This window comes from Carassius auratus, chromosome 44 (genome assembly GCF_003368295.1).
Source record: "Carassius auratus strain Wakin chromosome 44, ASM336829v1, whole genome shotgun sequence".
Taxonomy (NCBI): Eukaryota; Metazoa; Chordata; class Actinopteri; order Cypriniformes; family Cyprinidae; genus Carassius; species Carassius auratus.
This window is the reverse complement of record NC_039286.1, coordinates 7,481,313-7,504,369: the sequence shown is the minus strand read 5'-3', so window position 1 is coordinate 7,504,369 and position 23,057 is coordinate 7,481,313. Positions and strand designations below refer to the sequence as shown.

The window sequence follows — 23,057 nt, the reverse complement described above, 5'->3', positions numbered from 1 at the left end:
TTGGGAATCAGACTGTTTTTGATTCACTAAAAAGAACCAGTTCATAAGAGCCATTTGTTTATAAATTAGATTACACGTCATGCTGAATATTTATGATTCACTAAACATGATCACTGTTAAGCGTTTTCATGATTTGCATGATTTGCACTACTCTGGTAGCGTTGTACAGGTACGTTTGTTTACTTGTGCAGTCTGTGAAAACAAAAGATGTTTGCTTCTTGCAATTAGTCTTTAATTTTTTTTAACAAGCAAGAAAGAGAATGTGAATTCACAATATTTGCATAATTTGCTTCTTTTCTTTTGCCAAGATGCTGAAGATTCAGTATTACGGTAAAGGAGTTGACGATCACTGTTGAATAATCTTAAATTACCAATGTAAATTAATCCTTTATTCATATCTAAATGAGAATGAGGTTTGTTGCAAGAGTTTGCAGACAGTATGATGTTCCAAATGTTTCACATATTTTACAGAAACTGTTTGTAAGTTTTATTAGTCAGAATTTGGGAATCTGCCAGCTGCTGTCACACCAAAGCATAAATCACTCAGCAACAAACTTATAATTATAAACCGAGTGTAAAGAGCTCTACACCCATGAACCATCTTCAAAGTCACCATCTGTGTGCATGCGCACCTTAACTCAAAAAAAAAAAAAAAAAAAGCAATCAAGGGAATGTGTAATCAACCAGGATGACTTTGAAGACAAATTTGAGACATTTTTCAGACACCCTTACTGAAACCAGTAAGTTACATACTGTCTGATAATGGAACTCAAAGCCTGCTCTGGAATGATGGAAACATGTCATATTCTGTTCTGCCAAGAACAAGTAAATACAAATATAATCTCTTCCTGTTGTTGGTATGAGTCACATTCAAAATCTAATTTTCAAATCCCCCAAGACACATGTCTGTTCATTAAAACTTTCTATGATATTTCTGAATAAGTGTCGAGCAACAAAACAAAAACAAAAGCACAAATGAGACAGAGAAACTTTTGTAGATAATTTTTATGGTTCAGGTAAATACTGCACAGCATAATGTGCATCAGGATACTGTAACAAATATCTAATCAGCTTAAAGAAAAAAGAATGCTACATTATGTACACAGCACTTCACATTAGCAAATGCAAATTACATGGGAATTTTATTTTTTTAATTTTTCTAAACGTGTAGAAACTATTTTCACAGAAATTGCAAATATATTTCATAAATAATCAAAACAAAATAATTGGCAGGTAACAGACATAAACATTAAATTTTGAAGTAGAATGACTGACTAATAATCTTTATCTACAGCTAAAAAAAATTTTTCAGTGCATAATATAGTTGAATGCCTCTGTTTTCAGATTGCTCTCTGTCTCTAATTGCACAAGATACTTTCCTCAGCAGCATATTGACTTGTATCTGCTTGTTTGGATCCTCTAATGGTGCTCTCATCAAGATGAAAGTGTGTGGTTAGGACAGAAGTTGATTGGGAAGTGTGTTATCCCTTGGGGAATTGTGTTTATTTAGTGGCTAATTATGTAATCAGGCACATGAAGTGTTCCTGATGTTTCTGTATTGCTTTTATTAGGGCAACAACAACAACAACAACAACAACAACAACAACAACAACAATAATAATAATAATAATAATAATAATAATAATAATAATAATAATAATAATAATAAAGTAATGTGTTTAGGATTCCTGATGGGATCTTTATCCAAATTTCCAAATTTTACTTTATTCAAATTTAAAATCCAAACATTTTAAAGTAATAGTATTATATACAAAATTACTGGAATAAACTGAATACACTGAAATTCCTACATGATAGTCATATTTAATATTGTGTGTTATCCAAACTTTACCTTTATTATATTCATAGTAATGTTTTGCTACTAGACACTGGAATCAGAGTGGGAGGGAAATTATTTTTCATGTTCCAATAGTAATGAAAGTATCAAACTTTGTCTTCTAAAATTAATTAATACATTTTTGGTGTTCTGTTGAAGAAGAAGAATCCCATTAGGAGCCTTCAGGATTAGATCTAGATTATGAAATAAATCCCAAAACGAGCCGTGTACACATTCTTTTAGGATTTTCTGGACAGGATGCACACAGTATATTTAAACAAATCTAGCTCTGTCAGTCAAACATTTAACCGATATTCAGGTAGGACATAACCAATAAGGTTATGCTTGTTTCCCGGCATTATACAAGTTCAGATTTGATCAAGATTTTTACTCTGAATTCCTTTCAGTTGCAGATTCAGGTTCAGTCACCTGTGAATGAAGGGTTCAACTTATCGATGTCACAACTGGAGTGTAATTGAAAGAGGCTAAAACGAGGCAGATATTCTTGGCTGTTGACTAAAATGTAAATGAGATAAAGCTCTGGACACAGCAGGGACTTATAGTGAAGTGCATAAACAAGTCAAACAACCTTTTCCCAAGACACCAGTTGGTTTGAAGCTTTGTAAAGTGAATTGTGAGTGTGTGCAAGTGACTTACATATGCATACATCTATACACTCTGCTGTGCTTATACAAGTGTGTAAGTGCATGTGAGGCTGTCAGCCAGTGTCTGGCCATATTAAAGTGCATGAGTGTTTGTATGTGTGTGTGTTTTTGTCTACTTATGAATATTTCATCCCTGGCATGTCTTGCAGTAGCAGCAGATGGCTTGTCTCTTGCCATCTTAATGTGCACCTGTACCCTCACCACACGTATTTAATTAAGCCATGCCTGGAGCATCTGAAATTCCCTTAATCTTTCCATCTCCCAGCATTTTCAGTGGAATGTCCTCTTTTCCATCACCACCATCTCCTGTCCGCCCTTTCTATATCAACAAATTAGATTTATGATCAGAAAAACAAATATAGAAATGGACTATTCAATAAGCAGTGCCGAACTGCATATTAAGTTATCGGATTCAGAGTGCGTGTAGATTCTGATTTGTCTCGGTGGCTGAACCGCCAGAGCTTTTGTCATAGAACAGTATCGATCGTGGGTTCAAGATGTTGTTGTCACACTGGCATAAAGACTCTATCAGGTAAAGTCAACAAGTGAAATAGTTGTTAGTCATTAATCACCTGTAATACACAGAGGGTGGATTGACTGGATAATCATTAAGCACACAGGAAACAGGAAGAAATGCATTGAACACGTCATGCATGAGGACATGGTGACATTTCATAGTATTAGTAACAGATGTTAGAGCACCTCGTTGTTTTGTTTATAAGATTAAAGTTACTTGTAAAAAATTTAAACAAATGTTTCATTATACAGCAGTGAACAGCTATTTGTGTTTATCACTGAGACATATGTGACTGGAGGAGCTAGCTGTCACACTGGTTGTTCCAGGGAATATTTCTCAGTTTATATTTTCAGTTTTTTTTTAAACTTACGAAACTTTTGAAACTTTTAAAAACTACTCATTGCTCATTAAATAAAATGATAAGTTGTGTAATACTGCTGGTTGCCCAGCATGTCAAGTGAGCTAAATGCATTTTGTTCATATGTTCATATGCTTTTTTTATTTTTAGGTTCCTTTAATTTTCATAAAAAATGATCATAAATTCGTTCATAGACAGTCATTCTCAAATATGTGTAAGTTAGTATATTTTGTCTTTTAAATAGCTGTATAATGATCACATTAGTTTATTGTTAAGTCAGAATGGGCCGTAGTTCATGTTTGTTTACGCATCAACGCAGTCAAGGAGTCGTCAGATTTACATAAAAATGAATCCACTTCTCCTGTAAAATAGAAAAATGAATGACTGGTCACCTGTGAGAATAATATGGTAAAATGTATAGTTTACACAAATTATATTTGACATGAATAAAACACATTGTTAGACGGCTTGGAACTTTGAACCTCCTGGTTATCTTTCTTTTCTGCTCAAGATGAGGACGTTTTGATTATTGTAAACATTCTAAGTAGATAATGCTTTTAAGTCAAATATTAAAATAATATAGATTTCAGGATGAAAAGCCTGAACAGAAACAGTAGTTGTGTCACATGTCCTCACATGTATCTAAATGTAAAAATACAATTAATGTAAAAAATATTATAAAATAATAATAATTATGTCCAGACCTCTTCTTGGAAGAAGAGGCTGTGCCTTGGAACTGTAATTGAATACTCCTGACTTCAAAAAGAAATAATTTATTTGTATGGTTTTGTAACATCTTTGTCACATATTTTCTAATGTATCATGGTAGATAGGACTCTTATTATAGAATTTGTTTACAGAAAAAATGTTTTGAACATGGTAATGGATTGACTTGACTCAAATTGAAAGACTTGATTCAGACTCTAACTTAAAGACTCATGAACATCTCTGCCACAGTGTTGGGCAAGCTACTTGGAAAATGTAGTGTGCTAAGCTACCAGTTACTCTACAGTAAATGAAGCTTCACTACACTGAAGCTACCCCCCTGGGAAATGTAGCAAGCTAAACTACATCAACAGTAGCTTGCTACATCTAAGCTACTTTTAAAATTAAATTTTTATGTTGAACACGTTTTATTACAAGTCAATGCTATCTCAGTGCTTAAAACTGTCAGTCAAACAGATAGGCAGGTGTAATTGTTTAGTTTAATAGTTTTTTGTGTTCCTTATCAATTTGGCAACAAAAACAATCAAAATACATGTAATTAACAATGTGCGCACAAGTAAGTGTATACACCTGTTGCATGGGCATGCTTAATATACTGTAGGACTTTGCAGAACAAAATGCAAGACCTCCAAACAGTACAAAAAAAATGGCCAGGCTGGCCCTTATGAAACAAAAATATATTGCAGTATATTGGAAAATATCCAATATGAAATGCCATCATTTCATCAAATAATTTTTTGCGTGACTGGCCAAGGAGTGGTACCATCCAGAGCAGAAGGTGGCGGTAATGCATCATAAAGATGGTTGGTTGCTATCCACCGTAACACGAACAAGATGAAGTGGCGCTGTCAGTGTTGCCAACTTAGCGACTTTGTCGCTAGATTTAGCGACTTTTCAGACCCCCATAGTGACTTTTTTTCCAAAAAAGCGACTAGCGACAAATCTAGCGACTTTTTTTGACAGACCTTATTAAGTCTCTGAGACTCTCCGGTAGCACGAGCTCTCGCCTCTCTCTCTTTCTCTCTCTCTCTCTCTCCCAGCGTGCGCCGAGCAGAGAGGAGCAGCACTTTCAGTTAAAAAAATATATTCTGTTGCTTCTAACTCTATTTTACATATAAGTATAGCTGAAATCACAGTACAATCATTATCTTAATCTTATGTGTATGTGATTTCATTAGATAATGTGGTGAATAGGATTTTAGTGCAGAGATTAACATCTTTGAGAGCTGGTTATGTAATCTTAATAGGCGCGTTTCAGTCATTATAATATTAATTCCATTGTCGGACAACAGAAACATTCAAATATAATAATAAAAAACTTTTATTGAGAATTTTGGCTGCCTTAAAATGCAGTACATGAACACAGAAAGGGCAAGATAATATGACGCACTTACGTCATGAATATGCTAATTAGCATATGACGTCATCTAGTGACATTTACCGACTTTTCAGGCAGGGTTTAGCTACTTTCCATTGAAAGAAGTTTGCAACACTGGGCGCTGTCGCGTCACTATTGATCCAGGATCAGCGGTCTTAGCAGTTGTATTTCCCGATCTGAGTTTGAGCTTCAGAAAAGCTTGCGAAAATGTAGCTTGTGTGGAAGCTACCGCGCTACTTGGTAAAAAAAAGAGCTTCGTACTGAAAAGCTATTTGATTCAGAAAGTAGCGAAGCTACGACCAAGCTACTGAGAAATGTAGTTAAACTAGTAGCTTCGCTGCTTGTAGCGACGCTACTGCCCAACACTGCTCTGCCGTGTATTCCTGTGGATCATTGAATTAAAAGCTTGTTTCATGCATTCCTGGTTTCCTCGTTCCTTGCCCCTTGACTTTAGGCAAAGTGTGACACTTACATAGTTAAAAAACTTCTACAATTAGGATATATGCCTACAACAAGTACTGCGTGAGTTTCTCTCTGGCCAGTTTGAATTTACTGTAGTAGTATGATGATTACAAGTTATGTGTTACTTTATTTTTCTTCTTTACAAAATCATCTACGATAACACACTTAGCTCTTGGCTCATCTATAGATAGATAGATACATGATGGAAGGGTTGATGGAAAGAAAGAGGGCTAGATGATGGATGGATGTCTGAAATATTTAGTGTTTCTCTGTAGTAGTTTTGTCCGAAATTTCGAAAGGTCACATTCTGTCATTCATCTTAGCTCAAAGATTTGACTTTTTACCATATAATCAAAGAGCTCGGAGATATCGCTGCCACACAAAGAGGAGAGAAAGAAAGAGACCGCGACACATAAAAGTTTAATAAAAGACATGTTTAGACCCTCCTTTTTACTATTCCACTTGTGTGACTTCATCTCAGGGCAGCTATAGAAATGAGCCCACAAGAGCAAAGACTTCACATGGGTAATGCCTTGAAAAGTTGAAGAGTGAACTTTGAAACATTAATAATGGTTATTTCTTTGGTGAATATCGGAATATAAGTGTGCAGTAGGAGGCTGACTGACAGTTTTCTCAACAAATTCTTGATGTCAGTGTAGAAAAAGACTAATTACTACGGGCTTTTGAGACATCAGCTCTCACATTCATACTGTGGCCCTCTCAGCACTCTTTCTTACCATTTAAACATCACTTAACAAGAGCAGACAAGAGGAAATGGAAGAGAGCTTGGTAAGAGCTATGTGAGTGTGTGGCTCTGCGTTTGGTCCATTAGCATGTCTATTAACACTCAGTCACCATTAATATTCTATATGTCATTAGGTCACCTCAAACTGCCCAAAATTCCAAATTAGAATAAAAAAACACACCCATTTCTTAAGTATATCCAATTCTTGAAAAGTGTCCTCCTTTATCAAAACACTGCAGTCTTCGAGTTATCTGGCCCCAAACAACAAGTGCCGATTTCTCAACTCTTGAGAAATGAACCCTTTTTTATCTTCTCATGGTAATTTATTCATCATTCTCATGTCTGGCGAGTCATAGGGAGAGAGTTGGTTTTGCCATGTGTCCCTCAGGCTTTAATTAGGGTTTTCATTCAGAACTTCTGTAGAAGCCTGAGGGACGCCAGTATTTGCATTTCAAATATTACAGGCATCACCCCTTGACATACAGCTCCATTGTTACCTAATTAGGACAGAATGATTATAAGACATGTGGATGTCGCACCTTTAAGGAATTATGTTTGTAATTCTCTTAGATATTCTTGTGATTGCTGCTATTCAATTGCTGTTTTTCAATTTATTGATTGCTATTATATTCAATGAATTTAAGACAGAAAACGTGTCTGTCATTGCTGAAGTCGTAGCATATTGCTGCAGTATTTCAAAGGACTCTTGACAGAGTTTGATGTAAATCAGCGGTGATTTCTGTGAAGAGACAGGAGAGAAAACAGCAAATTCTGTCCACATCGTAAATCTAAGAAAATATTCTTGTGAGGATTTGACACTGAGGAGTACTAGAGAGACATATGGTTGTTTAAGCTTATGCATTTTTAATGTCACTCTATGTAAATATTTGATGTTTTATCCCTGGATTTGTCCAAGACATTCTTTGAAAATGATGTACAGCAAATGCCTAATCAATATTAGTTGGAATATTTGGTTGAAATGGGAGAAAGGGGCTCGTTTTTTTTTTTTTTTTTAAAGAAAGTTAGTTGAAAAAAAAAAGACTCTTTTAATTAACATGTTCACATTTAGATGTTGTAATGACATGTCCCAATAGCAGAGCATGTGGCCACAGTGGGATCTTGCCATTAAATAGCCATTTAAAATGCCATTAAATGAAAGAAATTAAAGAACATATAATGTTAGTACAGAAAAAAAGAAATAATTGGAAAATAGTTATGAAACTTAAAACTATTCCGAAAACAGCAAAAATATCAAACATACCTAAAATATCAAAGTGTAATTGGTAAATTGTATAGAACTGCATACCTCAGTACCTGCGACAATTCTTACAGCTCTCCTCTGCCAGCAGTTAATTTTGAAGCTCCATACACAAACATTTGAAGGATTTGACATACACAATTGTTAAACAACCGAAAAGAGCCCCAGTGCCCGTGCACCTGCTCTGCGTGGTTTCTGTGACTGGTGGGAGTTTGGAACTCTGTGATCTTTACAGGAATTGTTTTCAACCCCCAGGCTGTTTTTTCAGTTTATATTACTGCCGTGGGGTTCAACACCACAGTAAACACTTGCTGGGACACATTTGCAAAGCAGATTGCTCCGTATCGATCTTGTCGTTGAATTGAATTGGAGCTTTTCCAAGGAACTGAGGATCTCCGTTCTCTTATTCTCATTCCAGACTTTCCCTCACACTTAATCAAGTTTTTCTCTGCTTGGCTACTTGTTGGACAAATCCATGTGAACATGGAAAAATCCATTTTGTTAGATTCATGCCAACATAGCAGGGCTTTACAAGAATTTAATGACTGCAATTAATTTTTATAGTGTCTCAACTATAAATAAAAATTAAAACCATAACAACTGTACAATGTAATTTTGCAACATTTTTACAAACAGATATATATATATGTTCTGCTTCCAAGATTATCTATCAAAAGTGATTCTCACTTCATCAAAACCTCTTGTCTCTGTCTGCCACCTAGATAACCTTGGTGACATTTCAATGTGTAATCACAACAAAAATATTCAATACACACAGAATAAATGTAATAAGAATAAGAATGTGAGCGCTGGCCCAATTGGCAAGTAACAACTTATTAACTGGCGTGAAACTCACTCACTGTACTGTCAAAATCTAAAATTAATACATTTGATAATCAGAAAAGCATGTTTAAAATCTGCCTTATCCACACTTATGAACAGTTATGGGAAATATTTGCTTGGTTGCCTTCTGTGTATTCTTCATATGTTGGACCCTTATTTCCTCTACTCTACATTTGCGTGTGTGTGTGTGTGTGTGTGTGAATTTTTCTTTTTTTTGTCAAAATTATAACAAAATCTAATCTGAAAACAGCATATTCATACATGTTAAATATCCATGGCATAAGTGAAATGGCCACTGTGAGTGCATTGTGCATTAAATTATTACTGTTGTTACATTTATAAAGCAATCACCATATAGTGCTTATCACATTATAGTACCATTAGTCAAGCATGGATCAGCTGACACGGTCATTATTTAAAAAAAACTTAATGTATAACATATATCATAAATGTTGCTTAATTTCTGTTCAAGGTTGCATGGATAGAAGATTTGTACTTTTCTAACTGCTAAACGGCTGCAATTTTGCAGGATTATGCAGACAGCTCTCCAACAACTTGTTAAGTCAGATGCAATTTATAGACTGTGGTCCTCTAAACATTATGCACACATGAGCTGGTTTCAGAACCAGTGTGGAAGGCACAACAGGAGTCTCATCCACCCTGAGCGCTGACCTGATCAGGCAGAGTGCAAATTGACCCAGTCAGATAATGCCATGAAGAAGAGAGACTCAATTACTCTTTCAGTATTTTGCCGAATTACACATGTGGAGCTCCTGCCTAATCAATATGCTTCCTGACTTTGCTACTTGAATGATTTATTTTTTTTACACTGAGGGTCAGAAAGCCCTGCTAGTTTCTTTGATTGTATTTGTGTGTCATTTCATTTATCCAAAGGTTTGGCTGGTTAGTATGCTCCTGTTGACCTCTGATGGTAAGTTGTCATTAGAATAACATTTTTGTGAATTTTAGACTTTCAGATTTGACTGCAATTGCTAATGTACTTGTAAACAGTGACAAAATAACTTTTAGCAGATGTACATATTTTAAAGTTAAAGGGTTACTCCACCCAAAATTTTTTTGTCATAAATCACTGAACCCCATGTTATTCCAAACCTGTAAAAGCTTTGTTCGTCTTTGGAACACAATTCAAGATATTTTGGATGAAATTTTGGTAGGCTTGAGACTGTCCCATAGACTGCCAAAAAAATAACAGTGTCCAGGTCCAGGAAAGTATGAAAAGCATCAATGGTTCAACCACGACATTATGAAGCAACAACCATACTTTTTGTACAAGAAGAAAAAAATAACAACTTTATTTAACAATTCCTCTCCTCTGCATCTCTCCACAAGTCATCATAGCACCATTTCCTCTTGTGGGAAAACAGCAAAGACCTGCACTGCATAGATGTTGTTCTTTCAGATTCTGCATTTAACGATAATGTGATTGGATATGCTGCATATTTTCTTTTAAAACAATTGGAAACATCAGGAAGTTTTTATATTTCCTTCTAAAGCCATTTTCTTATCACAATGCTTTATCACATCTAATTATTCCTTTTTTACATATTTCAACCTTTGTTAACTTGACAAGAGTGTAACGTCTATTCCATCTGTCAATGTGAGTCTGAAAATGTGTATTTAATATTAGCATATTGTTATATAGTATACAATTTTCATGTTCTTAACTGGCACAAATGAAAATTTGTCATCTTTGACAATGCATTGGAATGCTAAAACTGCAACAATAATTGTCAAAACTGTAGAGCTGTGCTTTTCGGAGATGTCCTTTTTGTCAAGTGATTTTAAAATAATCAGATTCAGATTTTATCCTTTTCCACAACAGTCTTTGGTCCATAAAACTGTATATTGATAGGTAGCTTGCAAAAAAATCTATCCAAGTGCTTTGAAGAATTAAGCACAGATGGTCTCCCAGAAGGACAACCTCGTTTCAAAGCATACAGCTGCTCCAAATTCAATTATTTTGATGAAAAGTTGTCACTCTCAATTCACTGCGGAAAAGAAACAGGCTGATTCCTGTTTACAGAATAACAATGAATGACCCCAAACGTCAGTAAGGTTTTGAACACATATCTTGGAAAGTTATCGAATCAATATTGATCTCACAAGAAATGGACACTTTTAATTTAGGGATGTCTTTCATGTAGCTTTTGGTTTGGGATTAACAGAAACAGTTTACCTGGGTTTAACTCTCAGTTCAGGGGGACAGAATCAAGCAACAATCTTTGCATTGTATTATTGCAATTGCATACTGTAGTTTCCTTCAAGTGAAGTTAAAGCAATAGTGACATCAAGTGGTTGGTACGAACAATTTTTTTATTCAGATAAGCTAATATAAACATCATAACATTCATATTAGCTTACACATTTCACTGGGAGTAAAGTAAGACATTATTTTCATGTTAAGTTTAAGACAATGGTTTTGTTTCCCATGAAAATATATGTAACAGGTATAGGTAACAAACAGGATGCAGGCAGGAATTATAAAAATATGATCAGATCATAATTTATTAAGCATATACGAATTAGGTGGGTTATTTGCCTGCTGAAGAAAGGCAAAATCAATATTATTCTGTTGGAATCCCGAACACCTCCACTTCACACAAGCTCAGAGTCCTGTTTTCCCCTGGAAGAGCCAAAGTCACATAACGGCCTTGAAATGCACCATGACACCTGAACGTCCCCGTCCCTCCCGCAGGGATGAAGGAAACTTTAACACACCTGAATAAGAATGAGATTGTATCAATAAAATTATGCCTTAAGAATTATACGTCGTCTATTTATGCAACACATTCTGTCTTCAGAATTCGGTTGTTCAAAAGACAACCTAATGACCTCAAAAGCAAATTTCTTATTCAAACCACATATTAAGATTTGATGTTTTTATACACTGACTGTATCACAAAAAAATAAATAAGATAAAATACCCAGATTCCCATGATATCGTTCCTATGTACTGTTGTTGCTGTAGTTATGATGTGGATTCCACTACTTTTTAAGTTTAGAACGATTTCTAGTTAGAACGAATAACTTCAGCTTTAGTTTAGTCTCAGGAGCCATTAAATAGACTAAAACAGGTGCTGTGTCTAAAATGAAAGTAACTCAACATTACGTTTTACAATATCAAATACTTTAATACTTGTACTAAAGCAATATCACATGGTGTTTGTCTGAGGACACAGCACACTTGCTCATGTAATATTGCTTAAATAATACACAGGCTTTACTAAGTCTTTATGCAAATAATAGCACTCCTTACACAGGGTTTGCACGGCCCTCAGACTCTAGTGAATCTCCAATGTGAATCACCACTCCGTTCAGTTGCTCAGAACAGCAGTCACCGCGGTTGGTGAGAGCCACTGATGCAATTGTATACGTCTTCATAAGATCCACTCTCCACCAGGGATTACTTTCAGTGTCTGTTTGAGTGCAAGAGCCTTTCAATAGGTCATATTGGCGATTCCCATCAATGGCATTTTGTGCAAGACTCAGGCATGCCGTAGAACCTCGATTCACGCTGGACTGGGTGGCTCGTCCATTTGGTGCCACGTTGATCTGTTCGGACTCTATTAATGCTACCATGTCTGAGATGTTATGAAGCATAAAAAGTTATAAGCAGTGCTGTAAAACTCACTCTCACAAACATCATATTTGTGAATTTTTTTACCTTCAGAGACTGCGTACACCTCTACTTCACACAATGTCAGAATGCGGTCTGCTCCTGGAAGGCGAACATTAACATACTGTCCCTCCATGGGGCTGAACTTGAATTTTTGTGTTTTCCCAGGCAGCATGGAGTACACACTTGCAACCCTAAAGAAAAATACAAATTACTGATTTCACATTCTGTGTTTATTTTCAGTATGATTTAAGACAGCTTAACATAGTCTCTTACACCTGATTTTGGTTGCCATCATCAACAAGGCTGTTCCCAACACGAATCTCGGCTCCACTGATCCTATCAGCACAACAGTCACCCTGGTTGGTGATGGAAACCATGACAATTTGGTACGGCTTTTGCAGTGTTACTCTCCACCAGGGATTACTTTTTGCAGTTATGTTAGTGCATGTATCATTTGATAAACTTGCTGCTCGGTTTCCATCAACAGCTTTGAAAGCTGTGTTTCCATTCAACAAGTCAACGGACTGATGGGTCACACCTTTTAAAGCAACATTTCCTATAAATGTCAGCACAACAGAGAATATTAATGGAAAATAAATGGCTTACAAATATGAAAAAATACAAGAAACTTTCTATATAGATTCAGCTGCAGGAAATGTATGTAAACCGTCTCCGTTACATATGTAACCCTCGTTCCCTGAAGGAAGGAACAGACAGTGACTGACGAAATTGGGATCTCGCTAGAGAGACGAATCGCCTTCGAGTGTTAACAAAACAAGCCAATGAATTTTGGTGTGCGAGATTTGCATCGCGCACCCCGCCCCGCAGCGTGGGTATAAAAGGAGATTGCGTGCAGTCGCACATTCAGTTTTTCGCTGAGGAGCTGAGACATTGTTGCAAGTAGCTCAAATGATAGAGCACTCGCTTAGCTTGCGAGAGGTATTGGGATTGTTGCCCGCATTCTCCAAGTTGGCTTGGTTCTTTTGTTCTCATTTGTAAGTCACTTTGGATAAAAGCGTCTGCTAAATGATTAAATATAAAAATAATAAATTGTGCCCCGGCCGTACAGCATAAAAGTGCATAAAGTGGTACAGCAAGCATGAAAACGCCACTATTGCTCACCCCCTGCAGAGCCCTGCGAAAGCCGGCAAATCACCCCACACCAGTTGGGGCAGAAGATAGGACAGGGCCTAGGCAGAGGAACCCGCACTACTGTTCCGTACATTGAGAATTGGATAAAACTGGGAAAGCGTACCCAAGTAGGGGAACGCTACAGAGCTACATCTTGCTACATATGGAAGTCCCTGTGGAAGACTCAGGCCACCTGGGCTGAGATCACTACACAGCAGAGACGATGAGAGATCTCTGCCAAGGAAAGACACGGGCTCACCGTGAGGGAAGCCGTACCATGGAGGAATACACATGTGGGATCACCCATCACCTTGTACCCTCTTGGCAAAGTGCCTTTCCCTTCTGCTGTCCTCAGTTGCAGACAAAGAGCTGGTTTGAGGTCTTGAAGCTTCTGCGTGTGGTCCAAGTAAATGCATAAAGTCGACCGAAAATGCCTGCAGGTCCCTCTTGACTGAAGCCAACGCAGTGAGGAGCGCTGTCTTCAGTGACAGAAACTTAAGCTATACTGACTACAGAGGCTCGAAGGCCTCCTGCTTCAAGGCTACATCACACCCAGCTCTCATGCAGCTGCTTTAACGCCTTGGCCTGGTATACCTGCAGGAGGGCCATGGTGTGCAGGGCAGTGGTGGCCTGTCCAGCAGCTCCGTAAGCCCTGGCCATCCGTGCGGACGAGAATTTACGGCCCTGGACGGGAGGCGTGTATTACCCCGCCAGGCAGCAGCACTCTGTGGGCAAAGCTACATCACAATAGCACGCTCAACTGGGGGGGGATCTCCACATACCCCTTAGCCGCTCCGCCATCGAGGGAAGGGAGGACGGAGGAGGCACTAGATCTGTTTCCGGCAGAAAAAGGTGCCCTCAAGGACCTAGTGACCTCCTCATGCACTTCCGGGAAGAATGTAACCGGAGGTGGCTTGCGACGATCGGTGTGCAGCACCCCCAAGAACCAATCATCGAGCCTTGAATGTTCGGGAGATGGACACACCTTCTATGGCAACCCGACACTGTTAGGGGCCCGGGCAAGCATAGCAGTCAGCTCTGGATCTGACTCGGGCAACACCACTCTCCCAGAAAGAGGCAATGCAGCTCAATCCTCATCAACAGAGCCGATGCAGTGATCGACATCAGGTCATGCTGGTGGGCCAGATGAAGTGCTGGGTCCCGCCCTGTCTGAGGCACCAGCGTCCGCATCGCAGTACACCAGCGGGCACGATATGCTGGAGGAGTGAGGGGCCTGTGGAGACTCACTCGGCAGGGAAGCCCTCACTGTTGTAGCATATCAGACCCAAACCAGACAAATTAAAGTGTCAATCAGGACTGTGGTTGAAACATGAGCCGAATTCCTCAGAAAGGCAACAATATCTTGTGTTTTGTGCTTACAAGTTAATGTCTTAAACTGACGATCTTGTTACTGTGCTAATTGATGGTGTTTTCACTATACTTTGGATATTAATATCCAGTGCTGATTTGATGTTAAACGGCTCGTTCAGTGAATCGCAGGACGTCAAAGTGATCAGCCATGAAACAGTGATTCTGTTCAAATTCCCTTTAAAACTATTCCCTATGAGCTAAATTGACCTGTTTCCCTTACACTGTAATCCTCAAATCACCCTGGCTATGAGCCGAAGTAGCACTCCTCTTGAAGGAGGAACTAGAATGGGGCATGGGGAGGGGGACTCCTCCTCATTTGATATAGAGGAGCCTTGAACGCATCATCGCTACCACAAGGAGAACATGACTCATCCACGATCGCTGCCACAGCGTGTTTGAGGACCAGGCACGAGATGCAGCTATCGTGACCATCAGATGGAGCCAGGAAGCGATCACATCCAGAAATGCATGAGTGGAAAGACATCTTTAAAAAGATGCCCCGTCACTCATGGAGCTGTTTTAGAATTTGCTCTTTTAATTTTGAAAAAACACTGAAGTGTTGAAGCGCCCAGGAGGAGTTGCAGTAGCATGGGAAGCTGCAGTACAGTGAGAAAAAGCAGCAGCACTGGCAATTCCGTTGATGCACTGTAATGCCAACACTCGTCAAAAGGCTGTCTCAACAACACTCTGCTCAGGAAGCTGAGGGCTCAGCTCCAAAGCAAAAAAAGCTGAATGTGGGACTGCACGCGATCAGCTTTTATGCCCGTGCTGCGGGGCGGTTGTGCGCGTTGCAAATCTTGCACACCAATATTCATTGGCTTGTTTTGTTAACACTCGAAGGAGATTCATCTCTCTAGCGAGATCCCAATTTTGACGTTGAACGTGACCGACTGAAAGGGAACTTTTGGTTTAGTACGGCTTTCTATATAATTTTGTCATAAAATAAATACATTTGTCCTGATATGATTCTGATTCATTTGGAAACATTTTCTTGCACATCCAAGAAAATGTATGTTTGTAAAATACACAGGACAGTGTTCTTTGTTTGTAACTGTTCATTAAAATAGCCTGCCTCCTTTAAGGTATCAGTATGTTTTAGATCACTAAAAATTAAAGGCTCATAAGTGACATCATAAAAGACATTGTTCATAGTTTGGGGTGGTTGCCCAGAATATTTTTGATTGACTAAAGAACTTTCTCACAAGATTCATATGTTTGTGAATAAGACTAAATCGGCTGCCCTGTTGGTTTTTAAATCAGTAAAAATCATTGGTCATTTGTTCATAAATTGGACTACACTGAGCCTGTAACCACACTTTGCTGACTGTGCACTTGACCACTTGTCTACTTGTGACTTTTATTTCCCCTTATCTGGCCCAAGTGTTCAAGTTAACAAAGCTAATGTATCAAAGTAAAGTAAACTTTTTACAGAGCTTTATTTACATTTTGATTTTAACTGCTATAAACTTTAAAACAAACTTCTGAATGTATGTTAGTAGTCCCTATGTAACAGAAATAGAATTAATAATTGTTGCAATGTTTTATGTTATATTACCAAATTACATGTAATTATATCTAATTAAATAAACCTTGCACTGGGCACCTGAGTCCTGAACATGAATGAAGGCAAATGTTTAGCTTTATATACCACATTGAAGTGCTATTAGCGGTAGTGTGGTTTTAGTGTACATTAAGACAACTGAGCCTTGGCATTTCTCAGACCTGGGGCCCATTTCACAAAGGAGGTTAAGTGAAAACTCTGAGTATGTTAACCCTTAAATGAGGGAAACTGTAGGTTTTCTGTTTCAGAATGGGAGGTTTGTCAAACCTGAGAAAGCAGGGTAAGTCAAGCCCGTTTCTGAAAGAGAGGTAACTTATACCCCGAGTCAGTTACCGTAGTAAATTACTCTATGAACCTAACCTGGTCAGGAGCAGGTTTTCTTCAATAAACCCAGAGTTTCTTTCGGTCTCCTCCCCCTTTTTAAACACTTCATTGATGCATGCTGGAATAATGCTCCCCCCCCCCCCCCAAGTACAAATATATATATAAAAAAAATTATAATAATAAAATAAAGATTGATTTTCTATACAAGAAAATGATATAAGATAATTAGTCTTTAGATAATTGTTTCATTGGGGGATCTAAATTAAGTGTATTTTACTTAAGTAAAATTATATGCCAGTGTGGTATTAAAATTAATCTTAATGCAAATGGAAAACAAGATTATTCTGAGTGTCTATTACTAAGTGCAAATCTATTGTAGCTCCGCATCCATCGACATATAAGGTTAAAAACAACACATGTGAATAACGACTTCAATGGTGTAGGCAGTAATATTTTGGGCACGGGAAACTAGCCTGTAACGCGATTGATTGGGTTAGAGTCCGGCTTTTGCCAACCTCGTTCTTCTCACTTTTCCCATCACATGTCACATTAGAATTTATTTTCAATAAAAATGAACAAAATGTTCTAAAAGTGGAAGTAAAGTGCCTAACGAGTGTTTAATAATGATACAACTATTTATAATTGTAATAAATATAATCATTTACAATCTGTTATTATTGCATCCTGTTAATGTATACTGAGTTGGAAATGTATAACTAGCATCTAATTATTATTGACACTTAGCCTGTTGCAAAGATCTGCTACTTTTACATGGTAAATAGAATATTTCATGATTTTCACTGTACATTTTTGATAATGGCTATATAGTTGTGGTGCACACCCTTAACTCAGAGTCAGTCAATTTAGAGTTGATTAAACCAACTCATTTCAGCTGTTCTGTAACTGAAAACTCAGAGTTTCCCATCTCAGGGTACGTCAACTCAGAGTTCAAGTTTAAACTCAGAGTTTAGGGCCCCTGGTCTTATCTTTGTTTGTTTTTTAAAATATGTTTCATGTTTTTTAATGGTTGCAGTTTTTTCTTTTCCTTTTTGCTTTCCATGTCAATACAGACTGTATATCACATTCAGAGCTCAGTGAAAATATGATTTTGCTAGGGTACTTTAGATTCAGCAGCAACAAAGACAACAACAACAACAACAACAACAACAACAAAAAAAAAAAACACAAAGTAAACTATTTGTTTGCCAGAATGATCACTTATTTGCATCTCTGTCTGATATTGTAACTTTTTGCCCAACTGAAAAGCTGACTTAGATGACATCATGTTGTTTTACATGCAGTTATAGGCTTTATTCTCTGTTAATCCTAACCTTAACCTTGAAACACAAATGATGTTAACTCGTGCATTATTCATTGTAGGAACTTTAACCCTGGTTTCACAGGCAAGGCTTTTTTAAAGCATAAAACATAGTCCCAGACTAAGATCCACGTCTGAGCTGTATTAACTGAAAGAAACATACACCGACATATCGTAAAATCTGTCAGTGCCATTGATTTGTCTCAAGATGCACACCAGTATTGTTTTTAAAGGCACATTTATAAAAGATGCCTAAATGTCCTAATTGAACTATGGCCTAATCCAGTGAGACCAGGCCAGATCTTTAATCACTTGAGGCAACTTGTATGTTAAATAAACATCAACATCGCAAGCCTTAGTCACCGATACAATATAGTGTATAACATTTTTGCACTTATGATTTTGAATTTAGTAATCATTTAAAATACAGTGACTATATGTCCTCTTTTTCCAGTACATGTTCTTACCAGGAATTCTAAAATGCCTAAATTGTTTTGGGTTTTGAGTTTTGGCTCTTTTTGAGTTTTGAGAATTGAGTTTTGGCTCTTTTTTGCTATTGACTCTATACAGTCTTCATACATATATATATATATATATATATATATATATATATATATATATATATATATTTGCATTGCTTTGACTGTTCTCTGTAGATCCATCCTTCCCGCATGCCATAATTGGTTGATTAAGTACATTGTCTGCGTGCTATTGATCAAACATCTTTTCAGTCATTACTTTTATAAAGTATGAAAACACCTGGAAAACAAAGCCAAAGCCTTGATAATTTAGATAATTTATAATTCACAGGCAGGACATGCCCAGGGAAAAGAGGATGTATGATCAAATTTAATAGATGAATGTCAAAATGAAACAATTAAATTTTTTTTACCTGAGATTTGATAGGCCATACAAGGTCCCACAGAGATTATTAGCATCCCAGCCACAGTGATCATCCGAACCTGAAACTCTGCCATACCTAGGAAACAAAGATAGAAAACACAATACTTTCAGATTCTTCTTGTTATTATGCCTGCAATAAATACTTTAAGATGACCAACCAAACTACCATTAATATATTTTCTATGAAATTTCAGAACAAGTCTGCGGTACCCCCTGAGATTTGTGTCCTCTCTACTGTTATAGTTGTTGCAGATATGATCTGTTTCTTTGTAAGATGTGGCAGAGATCAAGAAGTTTTGACACACCAAGGGTGTGTCTACTAGATATAGATCACAAGTTACCATTATTATGCAAATCATTTGGGTGTGTGTGTGTGTGTGTGTTTTTTTTTTATATTAGAATACCTAATCCAGATTTTTTCAGAATCATTATAAATAAATCAAGACAAATGAAATTAATTGCATAAGAATTGGGAGGTTTGGAGCTTATACACAGAACCTTTTCAGAGCTGAAACCATTGATTTAGGATGGCATGCATTTCATCAAGATAAAAAAGTTGCGTATTACCAGTTAACTGAAGATATCTTGCAAGCAATTTTTTTCACCCTTGCCATCTCATGTTTCCTCTTTTGTTCATGAACAGTACCCCACTGTGGTCACCTTCTATACAATTGCATTTATGCATCTATTAAGATCACATATTTATTTTGCAAATATACTCACACTATGTTCCTCTTTCAGTCATATGTACAGGATTGTGTGAAATATGTAACGAAAAAAATCTATTTAGCCAAAATATAATGAACTCCCTTTCATTTTATCTTGATTGTTTTTTTATAAACTGAGGCATGGCTGTATTTAATCTGGGATATTACTACATTTTTACCTACAAGTCAATACATAAAAGTATTAGACTGCATACTCAAGAGCAGAGTGTCATGATCTTGTCATGATCCTGTCTCTATCTCTCTCTTTTTCTCTCTCTGTCTCCCCCTGCTGGTTTCTCCCCTCCTGTCTCCCCCGCTCCTCGCTTCTGTGTCACAGCTGACTTCACTTCTCATTAAGATAATTTCCCCTCCACCTGCTTCTCATATTGCCTTGTTATCTGGGCTACTTCTACCCTCTCGTTCCCGTGTCTCTTTGTCAGATTGTTATCTCCTAATGAAGCTGTTGCCGTCTGCTCAAGAAATTAGTCCTGTCCTGTCCTGTCCTGTCCTGTCCTGTCTAGTCGGGGTTAGGTTAGTCTTCTGCTATCACTGCCCGTTCGTCTCTGTGCTCACCCCTTTGCACCCCACAGAACCTTACCTGCCATCCAACGCCGCGGCCTCCCCGCTCTGCGAGCTCCGATCCCCGGATCTCCCCTGGGCCAGGTCAAGCCTCCGCCTCGCCAGCCTGCTGGTTGTTCCAGCCACAGAGGTCTCCTGTGTTACTTATACCCAGCCTGCGGGTCTGCCTTGGTTTTCACCTTTTGTATTCTTTATTTGGATTTTCCTGTGGCTTTCCTTTGTTTGATTAAAGACTGTCATTTTGCCCTCGCATTTGAGTCCTCTCCCTTCAATACCCATCACAGAACAATCTGACCAGTATGATGGACTCAGCGAGTGGCAACCCGTTCCAGACCGCCGTTGAGCACCAGGGCGTCCTCCTCGGGAAGCATGAGGAGGACATCTCCGCTACCCGACACGCCGTCGGTTCTTTGGCCGCCCAGATGTCCGAGCTGTCCAGCCAGGTTCACAACCTCCGTATCCAGCATTCCGCCTCTCAGTGTCCTCCTGTTCAGACGGAGCCTCGGATAAATAATCCTCCGGCCTATTCGGGTGAGCCAACACAGTGTCGCGCCTTCCTTACTCAGTGCGAGGTGGTCTTCTCGCTCCAGCCCTCCACTTATGCTAAGGAGAGAGCCAAGGTTGCTTTTGTTCTTTCACTCCTCCACGGACGAGCTCGCGAGTGGGGAACGGCCAACTGGGAGACTGGGGCGGAGTGCATCTCAAGCTTTGAGCGTTTTAAGGAAGAGATGATCCGGGTCTTCGACCGCTCCGCCTATGGAGAGGAGGCTTCCCGTCAGCTTTCCACACTTCGGCAGGGGAGACGATCCGTGCCGGATTTCTCCATTGAATTCCGGACCCTCGCTACCACCTGCGGGTGGAACCAACCCGCCCTGACCGCTCGCTTCCTGGAGGGCTTGTCTCCTGAGGTGCGGGACGAGGTCCTCGTCCGTGAGATCCCTACCCGGCTCGACGATCTTATCGACCTGGCCATCCGTGTGGAGAGACGGTTTGATCAACGCCGTCGTGCTCATCGCCTGGAGGAGAGTCTTTTCTCGTCGCCTCGTGTCAGCCCCTCCCACTCTGAACCTGAACTTATGCAGCTGGGTGGCCTGCGTATCTCATCTAAGGAGCGTCAGAGGAGGATTCAGAACCGCCTCTGTATGTACTGTGCTAGTGCCTCTCACTTTGTGTCTTCCTGTCCGGTAAAAGCCAACGCTCGCCAGTAGGAGGAGGGTTACTGGCGAGCGCTACCACTAACACTATTCCTTCCACTTCCTGCACGACACTTCCAGCGCATCTCCAGTGGGCGGGGTCGTCTGCCTCCTGTGGGGCCGAGGGAAACTTTGTGGATGAGAAGTGGGCGCTCCAACAAGGTATTCCGCTCACACCGCTAAGAGACTCCACCCTTTTATTTGCCCTTGATGGCAGCGCCCTACCTAGGGTACAGAAACAGACAATCTCATTAACTCTGACCATCTCTGGCAACCACAAAGAGACAATTTCCTTTTTTATTTTTCAGTCTCCTTTTACTCCTTTAGTACTGGGGCACCCTTGGTTAGAACTTCACAATCCACACATTGACTGGGTTAAGGGGTCTGTTTTGTCCTGGAAGTTGTCATGTCATGTTAAGTGTTTAGCCTCGGCTGTTCCCCCCGTGTCTTCTGTTTCTGTGTTGCAGGAGGAGACGGGAGATCTGACTGGGGTACCGGAGGAGTATCACGATTTGCGGGGGGTTTTCAGCCGTTCTCGAGCCATGTCTCTTCCGCCCCATCGCCCGTATGACTGCGCTATTGATCTCCGCCCGGGAACCACGCCCCCTCGGGGTAGGCTCTACTCCCTTTCCGCTCCCGAACGGGAGGCTTTAGAGAATTATTTATCTGAGTCCCTCAGTGCCGGCACAATTGTCCCTTCCTCGTCGCCTGCCGGCGCCGGATTCTTTTTTGTTAAGAAGAAAGACGGCTCTTTGCGCCCGTGCATAGATTATCGGTGGCTGAACGACATCACTGTTAAGAATCGTTACCCACTGCCACTGATGTCCTCAGCCTTTGATATCCTGCAGGGGGCAAAAGTCTTTACCAAGCTCGACCTACGTAACGCTTACCATCTCGTACGCATTCGGGAGGGGGACGAGTGGAAGACCGCCTTTAACACGCCCCTCGGCCACTTCGAGTATAGAGTCCTTCCCTTCGGATTGGTTAACGCCCCCGCCGTCTTTCAAGCTCTGATCAATGACGTCCTTCGGGATATGCTCAATTTATTAGTTTTTGTCTATCTCGATGACATTTTGATTTTTTCGCCCTCTCTCCAGATTCATGTGCAGCACGTTCGCCGCGTTCTCCAACGATTGCTCGAGAATCGACTCTTCGTTAAGGCCGAGAAGTGCTCCTTTCATGCTTCGTCTATAACGTTTCTAGGCTCCGTTATCTCAGCAGAGGGGATCAGTATGGACCCTGCCAAGGTCCAGGCCGTGCTCGATTGGCCCGTCCCTGATTCTCGTGTCTCGCTACAGCGCTTTCTCGGTTACGCTAATTTCTATCGCCGCTTTATACGCAACTTCAGCCAGGTGGCCGCGCCACTCACCGGCCTCACTTCGGTTAAGTCTCGTTTCGGTTGGTCCGGTCCTGCGCAGGTGGCGTTTGACCGGCTAAAGACCCTTTTTACGTCCGCGCCCATCCTCCTCACTCCAGATAGCTCAAGACAGTTTATCGTTGAGGTCGACGCCTCCGAGGTAGGGGTGGGAGCCGTTCTTTCC

General features: G+C 39.5%; 1 protein-coding gene across 2 annotated transcripts; it reads right to left on the bottom strand.

Moving 5' to 3' along the window:
* Positions 1-11,102: 11,102 nt before the first annotated feature.
* Positions 11,103-19,316, bottom strand: si:ch1073-376c22.1 (uncharacterized). Of its 2 annotated transcripts, none has more exons than XM_026232092.1 (6): positions 19,204-19,312; positions 19,027-19,113; positions 12,703-12,985; positions 12,475-12,620; positions 12,067-12,391; positions 11,103-11,528 (listed from the first exon to the last, which is right to left on the bottom strand). In XM_026232092.1, the coding sequence occupies exons 2-6, from the start codon at positions 19,109-19,111 to the stop codon at positions 11,375-11,377; spliced, it is 993 nt and encodes a 330-aa protein (XP_026087877.1). In that variant the 5' UTR covers positions 19,112-19,113; positions 19,204-19,312; the 3' UTR covers positions 11,103-11,374. The 2 variants fall into 2 exon arrangements, with proteins under 2 accessions (XP_026087877.1, XP_026087876.1); XM_026232091.1 differs by having other exon boundaries at positions 11,375-11,528; positions 19,248-19,316.
* Between the last annotated feature and the right edge of the window lie 3,741 nt (positions 19,317-23,057).